Source organism: Mixophyes fleayi, chromosome 2 (assembly GCF_038048845.1).
Source record: "Mixophyes fleayi isolate aMixFle1 chromosome 2, aMixFle1.hap1, whole genome shotgun sequence".
Lineage (NCBI taxonomy): Eukaryota > Metazoa > Chordata > Amphibia > Anura > Limnodynastidae > Mixophyes > Mixophyes fleayi.
This window is the reverse complement of record NC_134403.1, coordinates 377,111,939-377,126,887: the sequence shown is the minus strand read 5'-3', so window position 1 is coordinate 377,126,887 and position 14,949 is coordinate 377,111,939. Positions and strand designations below refer to the sequence as shown.

General features: G+C 44.9%; 1 protein-coding gene across 4 annotated transcripts in view; it reads right to left on the bottom strand.

The window, feature by feature from the left end:
• Positions 1-5,685: 5,685 nt before the first annotated feature.
• Positions 5,686-14,949, bottom strand: part of PKNOX1 (PBX/knotted 1 homeobox 1) — a 39,584-nt gene continuing 30,320 nt past the window's right edge. For all 4 annotated transcript variants that reach the window (XM_075197569.1, XM_075197570.1, XM_075197572.1 and 1 more), the window contains exons 9-11: positions 14,398-14,474; positions 11,736-11,905; positions 5,686-6,930 (exon numbers count right to left, since the gene is read on the bottom strand). In XM_075197569.1, coding sequence (XP_075053670.1) covers positions 6,722-6,930; positions 11,736-11,905; positions 14,398-14,474 — 456 coding nt within the window. In that variant the 3' untranslated portion in view covers positions 5,686-6,721. The remainder of the gene's footprint in view (positions 6,931-11,735; positions 11,906-14,397; positions 14,475-14,949) is intronic.

Here is a 14,949-nt window from a genome sequence, read left to right as displayed (position 1 = left end):
CTTTCCTTAGATACGTGTTTGTTTGATTTTGATTAGTCAGGAAAGAATCATTCCAAGTTAGGCGACTGTATGAACAAAAGGGCAGTCTTCTGAATTACAGAGACAATCATATACATAATGTTATCTGTAGAGTTTGTAAGTTGTCATGTAGGCCAGGACGCTGAGAAGTTAAGAAGAAAAATGCCTTGGAGAAGACACCCAAACATACATTTGATCTGCATACTAAGACCAACAAGACAAAGCTGGAATGATGTGCACTTTGGTGAAGTACTAAAGCTGGGTACACACTACAGAAATTTCGACCAACTTTTTATGCCGAGCGATTTTACATGCGATCGATGTTCCGATCGCTCGGTCCATGGACTGCATACACACTAGCCTTGTTTAGGATGATAAAGTGAAGATCGGACATCCCTTTAGCGACTTTTTACAGCCATGTTGTCGTGAGCAATGTGATTGTAATTTCGTACTCACTGTTGTGGATTGGTCGGAAGTTTGTACACACTACACAGCGGAAACGAGATTGGAACGAAAATATTAAACGGTATGACCAACCAAATGAGGCGATAATCGTCCATTTGGGCAGACTTACGACCATCGTGTCACTGCACACACTTCTGAACGAGCGGTCGTATGTCGGCTGTTTGAGCCGATTATTGGACGAAAACAGTGTAGTGTACCCAGCTTAAGATATTCTGGTTTCCAGTTGTGCAGAAGAAAAATTGCTGAAATGTGAGACTCAATCTTTTAAAACAAATTCTGAAAATGCTCAGATAAGGCCAAGCTGTGGAATTATCCAACTGAATACAGATGGGTCATTCAGTCAGAATGGAAGATCTTTAAGAAAGGCAATAGGAGACAGCAAGCATTTCCAGGACTGAGAGGCAAGGAACAATTTACTTTCAAATTTTAGTGAGGAAAACTGTGCCCTACTCTGACACTCACTACTTTTTTATTGATCGAAGACTTCATAGACAATTGCTCTGAAGTCTCAAAGTCTTTTTTTTCAAAACTCTGCCTTGAAAGATCACAGAAGTATTGAAGACAATTTCAGGTTGAAGACCATATCCATTCATCATCAGATCAGTACCTCGTTTCCAATTAGCATTTATGCATTTTGGTGTCCCATTCAGCATGTGTCCGTGAGTGCCCAATTAGAGTGTTGCACAGGTACAATCAGTTACAGTACTATAATGAATGCTATAAGGGGGTGCACACAGTGTAAACCATTGAATTAAGAGTAGTTGTGAATCACTGTGTGCTACAGAAATCTTTTATGAGACAGATGATCACAGATTTATAGTTATGTCTTCTGAGCCATGAAGGAATTCTGTGGTGTTGATTACAGACTGGATAACTCTACCATGAAATACTGTAAGAATTTAGGGTGTTCAGACTGTGAATTGTACTGAAGATGAACAATATCTTATAGATTAGATACACAATCTTCAAAACTCCTGTTCTGCAGAAAGAGGACGCACTACTTGTCAAAAGCTGACAAATACAAGCTTGAAATGCCTGAAGCTTGACTAGATCATGGGAAGACAATATGGTACAAATGTTCAGTCTCTACGGCAAAGGAAATGTGAATTCTTCAATAATGTAAAGAAGTCACGTAATGTTCTCGCCAGGCATTCCTGGTGAGGTGCTCGCTTGAGCCAGGACTGTGGCCCATTCATGGATCACAGCGTTGTATTGAGATTGTTGGACAATTGCCAGAAGGAACTTTGCTTTTTTTCTAAAAGTTTATCCTGACTGGAAATCAATGTGACGCCGGGCACATCAGTGCCACAAATATGACCAGTAATGTCTTAATTCTTACTGATAAGCATATTGTGGCATATCACATAATATTTGTGGGATTTATACTTTATATGTAAAGCTTCCTTCTGGTTTATTATATAGTTATGTCCATTGGACTTGGCCGACTGTACATACTCCGAGAACCTCTGACTTGGGATTTTCAAATTGGTTGTTATGGGCAACAGCATATTTTTCCCTTGCACAAGTTTTAATGTCCATGCCAGACCAGACTGCAGGACGGGGCCACTAAATGATTTACTTTGGCAAACAGACATGAAATCACATTTTATGCCTGTGGTTTTCTACAAAATCTATCAGTTGAGCTACGTTGTTGCAACAAATCATGTGCATCTCTGGATCACCCCTAAATCCTGTTATTCACTCACTACTCTGATCCACACGGAGCCTTTTTGTCATAGAGAAGGACTGTGCTTTTGTTTCCTGCCACTTGAGGATTGGTGGGTGTCTAATACAAGGAAGCCTTCACAATTTATTCTTACAGTCAGAGCCCCCAGACCAAGGATGGGGCCATTAAGCACTTCCAGCAGCAATCTGGAACCATCAGTCCAAAAGATGGATGAGATTCATGAAAACTCACACAGAAAACAAGGTCCAAGTTTACAATGACAACAATCTGGTGGCAACTGCACCAGGACTTACTTGTGTCCCCCCAAACATTAACAGCAACAGACTGAACATATCTATGAATTCCAGTTTCAAAACATTTATCTTTATAATTATCAAATATATTGCATCAAGTAGAGTTGATGAAGAGATGAGATATAATGGAATCCAGCTTTGTCGGGTTAACCCAGGAAGCTGTGGATTTCTCATGAGTGTAAAACAGACTTTATTTCTAGGAAAACAGATGTTCAATTTTATCTGCCTGATTAAGTGTCCAAATGTCTGGAAAATGATTCAGTAGCAGAAAACAAAAGACATGTGGTCAGAAGAAGTAGGAGACGTGTGAGATTATTTACTAACCAAGTGCATCACAACAAGACACTTTCATTCCATAGTACTTATACTAAAACCATTAGTTGCTTGCGGAATTGCACGTTAATAATTAACATCACGTTTCCTCATTGGAACAGTGTCCCTCTGATGAATAAGAACTGTATGAGACATATTTAAGTATGTCAGGTACTTTTACAGTAACTGGAGACTGACCATCAGGAAGAAAAAACGATGGAGCCATTGGAAATTATGAAAGAATATCCAAGGTACACCGAAAATCTTGGCCATAGTACACCAGGAACCCGGCAGAAGAGCTGTCCTAGCCATGGAGATGAAGGAAAGAGTAAAAAATCTGAAAGGATAAGACAGGAAGCCCTAATGGGAAGAGGCCGATGTCGGCTGTGACATCACTCCAGCTCTGCCACCTAAGGGGAGAAGGGGACTACACAGGTACAGTAAGAGCTCAGGCAGGGTATAAGACACCCAGCTAGGCTGGAGAGACTAAACCTAATTTACATGATTATCTGACAATATGTCACAAGATTTAATGACTGAACCTTACTCTCTCATCATAGCAGCTATAGCAGTAGACAAGAAGAGGACACATAATATAACAGTAAAGTAACAGAGATCTTAATCCATTAGATCCAAACAACCCAAATGCACTCTGACACCTCTAGTCCATGACACATCATCATCTTTTATTTATATAGCGCCAGCAAATTTAGGATACATGTCCTAATTCATCCACTCCGACCCCTCTAGTCCATGACACATAGCCTAATTCATCCACTCCGATCCCTCTAGTCCAGGCCTGTCCAACCTGCGGCCCTCCAGGTGTTGTGAAACTACAAGCCCCAGCATGCTTTACCAGTAGACAACCTGTTGATAGCTGGAAGTGCATGCTGGGACTTGTAGTTTCACAACATCTGGAGGGCCGCAGGTTGGACAGGCCTGCTCTAGTCCATGACGCATAGCCTAATTCATCCACTCCAACCCCTCTAGTCCATGACAGATATCCTAAGTCATCTACTCCGATCCCTCTAGTCCATGACAGATATCCTAAGTCATCCACTCCGACCCCTCTAGTCCATGACGCATAGCCCAATTCATCCACTCCAATCCCTCTAATCCATGACACATATCCTAATTCATCCAGTCCGATCCCTCTAGTCCATGACAGATATCCTAATTCATCCAGTCCGATCTCTCTAGTCCATGACGCATATCCTAACTCATCCAGTCCGATCTCTCTAGTCCATGACGCATATCCTAATGCATCCACTCCGACCCCTCTAGTCCATGACGTATAGCCTAATTCATCCACTCCAATCCCTCTAATCCATGACGCATATCCTAACTCATCCAGTCCGATCTCTCTAGTCCATGACGCATATCCTAATTCATCCACTCCAATCCCTCTAATCCATGACGCATATCCTAACTCATCCAGTCCGATCTCTCTAGTCCATGACGCATAGCCTAATTCATCCACTCCAATCCCTCTAATCCATGACGCATATCCTAATTCATCCACTCCGATCCCTCTAGTCCATGACGCATATCCTAACTCATCCAGTCCGATCTCTCTAGTCCATGACGCATAGCCTAATTCATCCACTCCAATCCCTCTAATCCATGACGCATATCCTAATTCATCCACTCCAATCCCTCTAGTTCATGATGCATAGCCTAATTCATCCACTCCAATCCCTCTAATCCATGACGCATATCCTAATTCATCCACTCCAATCCATCTAGTCCATGACGCATAGCCTAATTCATCCACTCCAATCCCTCTAATCCATGACGCATATCCTAACTCATCCAGTCCGATCTCTCTAGTCCATGACGCATATCCTAATTCATCCACTCCAATCCCTCTAATCCATGACGCATATCCTAACTCATCCAGTCCGATCTCTCTAGTCCATGACGCATATCCTAATTCATCCACTCCAATCCCTCTAATCCATGACGCATATCCTAACTCATCCAGTCCGATCTCTCTAGTCCATGACGCATAGCCTAATTCATCCACTCCAATCCCTCTAATCCATGACGCATATCCTAATTCATCCACTCCGATCCCTCTAGTCCATGACGCATATCCTAACTCATACAGTCCGATCTCTCTAGTCCATGACGCATAGCCTAATTCATCCACTCCAATCCCTCTAATCCATGACGCATATCCTAATTCATCCACTCCAATCCCTCTAGTCCATGATGCATAGCCTAATTCATCCACTCCGATCTCTCTAGTCCATGACGCATATCCTAATTCATCCACTCCGATCTCTCTAGTCCATGACGCATAGCCTAATTCATCCACTCCGATTCCTCTAGTCCATGACAGATATCCTAATTCATCCACTCCGACCCCTCTAGTCCATGACGCATATCCTAAATGTATCCTAACTCATTCACTTGCACCTCTCTAGTTCATCACACGTGTCCTAATGCATCCACTCCAACCTGTATAGTCCATGACACATACCCTCTCTCATTTACTTATGCAGCTTCTTGATTTATGTTTCGATTTCCCTTGTATAAGGAGATAATTCATGAAGTATTTGGCAGGACATGAATTCCCTTTTCCCTTTCTAGCACTGCTGCCTCTTTTCTACGTACTCTCCTGATGGCTCTGTCTACCTCTGATCTTCTGCTTTTCCATAAACTCTGTCAGTAACTTCTCTGTTGCTTATGTTCTGGACATTGAAACGGTATTTGTAAAAAAATTAGGTTCCTGTCCTTTCACCTTTTTGACAGTCCTTGAAATAGTTCTTCAAATATCTTCATAGAGAAGCTCAGCTGGATCATGTAGGTATAATTCTGCATGTCACATCTCTCGCTTGTAACTTCACTGGAAAGTGTCTGAAATGTATTGATGGCCAGACGTTTCACACACACACTACTCCATGGTAACGTATCATGGACAGTATTTTATAAAAGTGGAGTAAGCTGGAGTTAAGTATGGCCAAATATTACAATAGTATAAAATTAGTATATATTTCATAAAAAAGTAACTTTCTGGAGTTCCCTCAATACTATGGTTCGGAAAATGTACAATGCTGAGAAACGCAGCCTCCTCGTTCAGCAGTTTCACTACTTGTGCTTCTTGTATTTTCTCATTTTGTGTTGGGCCGTAGTTATGTATGATACTGAAAATATTACATTTACACCCTAATGATGACAGAACACATGTTCTCCGCACTTAAAACCTCCTACAGAAGATAAACAATATGGTGGATACTCTTTCCAACAGGGGTTTGAGGTGTACAGACCACCTGCAAAGACAATGACTCCCCATATTAGCATTTTCATTAATATAGAACTCTTTAGTTACACAGCGATTGTGCCTCATCCACTGCTACAGACTGGAAGAAGTTATTTAGCAATAACAAGTCCACTCCTATGACAGCTACGGACCACACTGCTCCTTCCAGAGAGGGCTGAAAGCCAATTCCATCACATCATCAGGGAGGATTCAGATAGTTAGCAGGAGTTTTTCAAGATTTATTCTTTCACAACTCTACAAAAATACAGTTCTATTTGGGGAGTAAATTCAACATTTCATTCATTTTAATCCTTTCCAGAGACTCCCGTCCAGGAAAGATCAGCCACGGTCCATGTAGAGAAACCTCAAACACAGGAGTGTAATTAGGAGTAGAAACAGTCGTACCCTCTACACCGAGAAGCTCAGCAAATCCCCGCGCTATCTAGTCTGCTTGTCAATCCTCCGGTCCATGTCCTGGTGATTGTGGGGTCTTTTGGCACAGGGGGCAACTATCATTCGGCAGTGAAATCCTTGGAAGCGACGGTCAGTTTTTTAAGGTGCAAATATTTTGTCGCAAGTGAAGATAAAACTGATGGGGTCGCACAAGGTCCTGTGCGTCACTGTCACACGGTGTGTATGGCACTGACAATATAAAGTGTGTGTGACAAGGTACTCGTCTCATTACAGTCCTCCACCACTTAGCACCAGACCCCTTAATTCCCCCGCACTGAGTCCTGTCTCTGTATCCTCCTGATCTGTGTCCAGAGAATCGTCGTCACTCTGTCCTCCCAACATCACCTGCTGGACGGCCAAAGTGGCTCCATCCGATGTCAGTGACTGCAGACTGTCTGCTCCGAGACCACCAGGAGCGGAAAGTGTCACTACAGCCCCTGTAAATACATAACATCCAAGAATTATAGAGCAGAGAGAGACAGCTACAATGAGAAGAGACAGCAGACCACATGCACATAACAACAGAGAGAGTGCCGGCAAGGAGAGACTACTAACAGAAACTGCAGACCACATGCACATAACAACATAGAGTGTCGGCAAGGAGAGACTACGAACAGAGACAGCAGACCACATGCACATAACAGCAGAGAGTGCTGGCCAGGAGAGACTACGAACTGAGACTGCAGACCACATGCACATAACAACATAAAGTGCCGGCAAGGAGAGACTACGAACAGAGACTGCAGACCACATGCACATAACAACATAGAGTGCCGGCAAGGAGAGACTACGAACAGAGACAGCAGACCACATGCACATAACAGCAGAGAGCGCTGGCCAGGAGAGACTATGAACAGAGACTGCAGACCACATGCACATAACAGCAGAGAGCGCCAGCCAGGAGAGACTACGAACAGAGACAGCAGACCACATGCACATAACAGCAGAGAGCGCCAGCCAGGAGAGACTACGAACAGAGACTGCAGACCACATGCACATAACAACATAGAGTGCCGGCAAGGAGAGACTACGAACAGAGACAGCAGACCACATGCACATAACAGCAGAGAGCGCCAGCCAGGAGAGACTACGAACAGAGACTGCAGACCACATGCACATAACAACATAGAGTACCGGCAAGGAGAGACTACGAACAGAGACAGCAGACCACATGCACATAACAGCAGAGAGCGCCAGCCAGGAGAGACTACGAACTGAGACTGCAGACCACATGCACATAACAGCAGAAAGCGCCAGCCAGGAGAGACTACGAACTGAGACAGCAGACCACATGCACATAACAGCAGAGAGCGCCAGCCAGGAGAGACTACGAACTGAGACTGCAGACCACATGCACATAACAGCAGAGAGCGCCAGCCAGGAGAGACTACGAACAGAGACAGCAGACCACATGCACATAACAGCAGAGAGCGCCAGCCAGGAGATACTACGAACTGAGACCACATGCACATAACAGCAGAGAGCGCCAGCCAGGAGAGACTTCGAACAGAGACAGCAGACCACATGCACATAACAGCAGAGAGCGCCAGCCAGGAGAGACTACGAACAGAGACAGCAGACCACATGCACATAACAGCAGAGAGCGCCAGCCAGGAGAGACTACGAACTGAGACCACATGCACATAACAGCAGAGAGCGCCAGCCAGGAGAGACTACGAACAGAGACAGCAGACCACATGCACATAACAGCAGAGAGCGCCAGCCAGGAGAGACTACGAACTGAGACCACATGCACATAACAGCAGAGAGCGCCAGCCAGGAGAGACTACGAACTGAGACCACATGCACATAACCATATCAAATCAACACAGGGTTTCAAACTGACCATTATCAGATTGTAATAAAATTTGGAATAATAAATTCTGCCATGGGTGTAAAGAAAACCCCCAAACCTTAGGCTGATATGTGCACTGAATTTATACACCTTTAAAGTTGCACTTTTTTAATGAAAAACTTGCTTTTAATGTTTTTTTAAATTGCACTTGTAGCTCACCTGATACAGCTAGAGAGTTGGGCAAGATCTCATTTTAAACCTCTTTTTATGAGCTGTCATATGATATATAACAAAGCGTCGTTTCAATTTTTTTTTTAAAATATTACATTTTCAAAATCAAGATTTAGATTTTCTCCAAGAGCCATATTTTTATTTTTTTGAAAAACATCTCAAAATTTGTTCATACTGTTGTTAATAAATCCCCAAAGTTTTATTTTGAGATCATGATGGGATCATCTGCTACAGGAGCTTTCAATTTGGACTGTTTGTTAAAATAATGCAATTGAGAACTATCTAGGCCTGTTCACTGCATTTAATGTATCTCCTGTAACAATCCCTTTGATGTATATTATGTACAATGACACAGAATGTTAATATTGAAATACTTAAAACATTAGTGATAATTTCATGTCTATCACATATTATAAGACAGCTTATTACAGATCACTACCATTTGGTGGTGCCGCTCTGGATGGATGGGGCTACTTGATTGGAACTGGCTGACGACTTCATTTGTTTTTAGTATTTCCATTTCAGACAGGGTGTATATTCCACCTGTTGGAGTTAATGGATTCACCTTACACAGAACATCTACCATAGTAATCCATAAAAAATCCAGCTTCCTTGGGTATGATAAAGATGGCGATGGCCCAGCTGGATGGAGGAAGGTCTCTTACTTCATCAATGTTTTCATCTTTCTCCAGAATAAATACGAGCCACCATTTGTTGTCATAGACAGCAGTTACACACCCTCTGATGTCAGCAAGTGGGAGCTGATACTATATTATCCTGAGGAACTGAACAATGACCCTATCGCTGTTTTCGAAGTGTCCAAGTTGTTTTCTGCAGCTGGCACAAACTTTTGCAACTTTTGGTATTTCAGAAAATAATTTACACATCCATTCTGAAACAGTTCTCAACCCCTCCTTATTAGAAGTATGATGAGCCTTTTTAATGGGTTAAATCAATAAGGTACCTGTCACTTTCCTGCATCTGTATTCTTCTTTACATCTCTAAACCAATATAATCATCACAGCGGCTCGGACTGGGCTGCCGGGGAAATAATTCCCATGAGACTCTGCTAAGGGGTGAGAGCAGCATGTGCTAAGCTCTGATTGGAGGAGCCACCACATGCTCCTCTGACCCATGGAGATCAACAGCACCCTCAGGGGCTATGCCTTCTATTCTCTGCCTGGCCAGGAGACTGAGGATTTCTCTTGTGGGTACAGTGTTGCTCCCAGTCTGCTGGGTCTCTCCCTCCCAGCACCCCTTCTCCTAGCTGCTGATCCTCCCTGCTCCCAGCACACATTCTCCCAGTGTGCTCAGTCCCTCCCTCCCAGCACCCCTTCTACAAGCTGCTGATCCTCCCTGCTCCCAGCACACATTCTCTCAGTCTGCTGGGTCTCTCTCCCTCCCAGCACCCCTTCTACAAGCTGCTGATCCTCCCTGCTCCCAGCACACATTCTCCCAGTGTGCTCAGTCTCTCCCTCCCAGCACCCCTTCTACAAGCTGCTGATCCTCCCTGCTCCCAGCACACATTCTCCCAGTCTGCTGGATCTCTCCCTGCCAGCACCCCTTCTACAAGCTGCTGATCCTCCCTACTCCCAGCACACATTCTCCGAGTGTGCTCAGTCTCTCCCTCCCAGCACCCCTTCTACAAGCTGCTGATCCTCCCTGCTCCCAGCACACATTCTCTCAGTCTGCTGGATCTCTCCCTCCCAGCACCCCTTCTACAAGCTGCTGATCCTCCCTGCTCCCAGCACACATTCTCTCAGTCTGCTGGATCTTTCCCTCCCAGCACCCCTTCTACAAGCTGCTGATCCTCCCTGCTCCTAGCACACATTCTCCCAGTCTGCTGGATCTCTCCCTGCCAGCACCCCTTCTACAAGCTGCTGATCCTCCCTGCTCCCAGCACACATTCTCCCAGTGTGCTCAGTCTCTCCCTCCCAGCACCCCTTCTACAAGCTGCTGATCCTCCCTGCTCCCAGCACACATTCTCCCAGTGTGCTCAGTCTCTCCCTCCCAGCACCCCTTCTACAAGCTGCTGATCCTCCCTGCTCCCAGCACACATTCTCTCAGTCTGCTGGATCTCTCCCTCCCAGCACCCCTTCTACAAGCTGCTGATCCTCCCTGCTCCCAGCACACATTCTCCCAGTCTGCTGGATCTCTCCCTGCCAGCACCCCTTCTACAAGCTGCTGATCCTCCCTGCTCCCAGCACACATTCTCCCAGTGTGCTCAGTCTCTCCCTCCCAGCACCCCTTCTACAAGCTGCTGATCCTCCCTGCTCCCAGCACACATTCTCCCAGTCTGTTGGATCTCTCCCTCCCAGCACCCCTTCTACAAGCTGCTGTTCCTCCCTGCACCCATTCTCCCAATCTGATACTGCACTGTAATTACACACTCTGCTTTTTCACACGTGACACAAATGGTCCAGGGTCAGGTAAGGTTTGGGTGGGCTTTAATTAAGGGGCTTTACTTTACTAAGTAAAGCCCACCCAAGCCTAAACTTTCCATCTAAAAGGTGGGCCTATCCAACACAATGGAAGTATCTTCCCACTTAAGTTTACACATCTGTGCACAAGTGGGAGCAGGCGCTGTCTGTAGTATCACCTGAAGAGGAACGTACATCCTCTAATGAACTGGAAGAAATATTGTTTTGTTGATTTTCTCAGATGGTTAGAGCTTCAATAAATACAATTTTCATGAATCACTCAAAACTGAAAGCTCTTGTAGCAGATGATCCCATCATGATTCCAAAATGACACTTTGGGGATTGATTAACAACAGTGGTAACAATTTTTGAGATGTTTTGTTTTTTTAAAAAAAAAAAAAAATTAAAAACGTTTTTTTGAGAAAATCAAAATTTTGAAAATTTCATATTTTTAATTGTTATTGAATCATGATGCTGTATTATATATCATATGAAAGCCTATAAAAAGAGGTTTAAAATGAGACCTTGCCCAACTCTCCAGCTCAATCAGTTGAGCTACAAATGCAATTTAAAAAAACATTAAAAGCAAGTTTCTCATTACAAAGGTGCAGTTTAAAGGTGTATAACTTCAGTGCACATATCAGCCTAAGACTTGGGGGTTTTCCTAACAACAATGGAAGCATTTATTATACCAAATTTAATTGAAATTAGAGAATGTAATGTAGAATTTTTTCTAAAACTGTGTTGATTTGCTGTGTAATGACCCAGCAGAGGGTACAGGGACGTGTAATCTTACCATCTACTATGCCCATGTCTCCGCCGTGTTGCGATGCTCCTCCTGCAATAGAGTCTGGCCAGAACCTCTGCACAGGACGGCTCTGTCCACTCTTCTTCTTTGTTTTTGGAGTATCGGTTGTGCTGGAGTCCAACATGGGCTGAAGGATTCTACGTCTGGCATTTATGAACCTGGAGATTTATTAGTAGAGATAATATGGAGTCATTGTTTGCAGAGGATAATGAGAGGGATGGGGGTGTGAGTAACAGGCAGTAATACACAGGTTATAAATAAACTTCGATACACATACATCTAATATGACGAGCACAGCTCCTGTTATTACAATTATTGTGTGGTTCACAATTACATCCAGGAATCAGAACCAGTACTTTATAACGTTTATGAATCATTCAGTGGTGACATGTGCTTCAAGCCTAATCCTACATATCTTCCAATGCGCATAGGTCTGTGGAGCAGAAAATGATGGGTGGAGTGAAGGCACCCGAGCCAATTACAGATCAGGTACAAAGAGAGACCACCTCCCCCATGCTGACAGATATTATAATAAAGGGATAAAGGTGTCACATGTAACACAGACAGTCCCCTCACTCTCAGGACACGTGTAATACAGACAGTCCTGGTGTCCCCTCACTCTCAGGACACGTGTAATACAGACAGTCCCGGTGTCCTCTCACTCTCAGGACACGTGTAATACAGACAGTCCCGGTGTCCCCTCACTCTCAGGACACATGTAATACAGACAGTCCCGCTGTCCCCTCACTCTCAGGACACATGTAATACAGACAGTCCTGGTGTCCCCTCACTCTCAGGACACGTGTAATACAGACAGTCCCGGTGTCCTCTCACTCTCAGGACACGTGTAATACAGACAGTCCCGGTGTCCCCTCACTCTCAGGACACATGTAATACAGACAGTCCCGCTGTCCCCTCACTCTCAGGACACATGTAATACAGACAGTCCCGATGTCCCCTCACTCTCAGGACACATGTAATACAGACAGTCCCGGTGTCCCCTCACTCTCAGGACACATGTAATACAGACAGTCCCGATGTCCCCTCACTCTCAGGACACATGTAATACAGACAGTCCCGATGTCCCCTCACTCTCAGGACACATGTAATACAGACAGTCCGGATGTCCCCTCACTCTCAGGACATATGTAATACAGACAGTCCGGATGTCCCCTCACTCTCAGGACACATGTAATACAGACAGTCCCGATGTCCCCTCACTCTCAGGACACATGTAATACAGACAGTTCCGGTGTCCTCTCACTCTCAGGACACATGTAATACAGACAGTCCCGGTGTCCCCTCACTCTCAGGACACATGTAATACAGACAGTCCCGGTGTCCCCTCACTCTCAGGACACATGTAATACAGACAGTCCCGGTTTCCCCTCACTCTCAGGACACATGTAATACAGACAGTCCCGATGTCCCCTCACTCTCAGGACACATGTAATACAGACAGTCCCTGTGTCCCCTCACTCTCAGGACACATGTAATACAGACAGTCCCTGTGTCCCCTCACTCTCAGGACACATGTAATACAGATAGTTCCGGTGTCCTCTCACTCTCAGGACACATGTAATACAGACAGTCCCGGTGTCCCCTCACTCTCAGGACACATGTAATACAGACAGTCCTGGTGTCCCCTCACTCTCAGGACACATGTAATACAGACAGTCCTGGTGTCCCCTCACTCTCAGGACACATGTAATACAGACAGTCCTGGTGTCCCCTCACTCTCAGGACACATGTAATACAGACAGTCCCGGTGTCCCTCACTCTCAGGACACGTGTAATACAGACAGTCCCAGTGTCCCCTCACTCTCAGGACACGTGTAATACAGACAGTCCTGGTGTCCCCTCACTCTCAGGACACGTGTAATACAGACAGTCCCGATGTCCCTCACTCTCAGGACACGTGTAATACAGACAGTCCCGGTGTCCCTCACTCTCAGGACACGTGTAATACAGACAGTCCCGGTGTCCCCTCACTCTCAGGACACGTGTAATACAGACAGTCCCGGTGTCTCCTCACTCTCAGGACACATGTAATACAGACAGTCCCGGTGTCCCTCACTCTCAGGACACGTGTAATACAGACAGTCCCGATGTCCCCTCACTCTCAGGACACGTGTAATACAGACAGTCCCGGTGTCCCCTCACTCTCAGGACACGTGTAATACAGACAGTCCTGGTGTCCCCTCACTCTCAGGACACATGTAATACAGACAGTCATACACACAGCAGGAGTCTGAGCTAACCACACACACACACACTCACACACACACTCACACAGCAGGAGTCTGAGCTAACCACACACACACACACACACACACACACACACACACACACACACACACACACACACACACACACACACACACACACACACACACAGACACACAGACACACACACAGACACTCACACAGCAGGAGTCTGAGCTAACCACACACACACAGACACACACAGACACACACACACACACACACACACACAGACACACACACGTCAGGTGTGACACCTGCCGCATCAAATTACAGATTTTATGACCGATACCCCTGGTTTGATGCTATATAACTTTGATTCTATGATGGACAGTAACATCCCACATATATATACACATGGTAATACTGGTAAATGTGTACTCACCAGTTGTTCACTTGAAGTAATGTGAGGTTTGTCTGAGCCGCAATCTGCTTCTTCTCATCCTCTGTGGGGTACGGGTGCTGCAAGAGGTAAGTGTAATATATCACAGTACTGTGCTAAACACATACATTCCTCTTCTAGTAATCACCATACCCCTGGCGCCACCTTCTATATCCAAATGAATCAGTTATATGATATAAGCGATATATGTCTGTGTTTATTCACAACAATAAAGTCTGCTCTATTAGATGGTATTCATATAAAATAAAAAAGATAAAAACAATGGCATAAATATGCAATTCCTAATCAGTTCTCAGTCCTTTGTACACGCGGCAGTGATCCTGTATAGATACGTCAGTATACCCTGGCTTGGTAGACTATCGTCTCTGGTATAGAGATGACTCTTTCTGTAGTGCAGTGGACAAGAAGTCCTTGGCCGGCCGGCCGTCTGTTTGGTAGCCATACTCGGGAGACGACTTCCTACATGCGGTGCTCACTTCCGGGTTATTTGGAACACATTGTGCGTTACACCTGCTGAATTTCCGCTTTAGACAG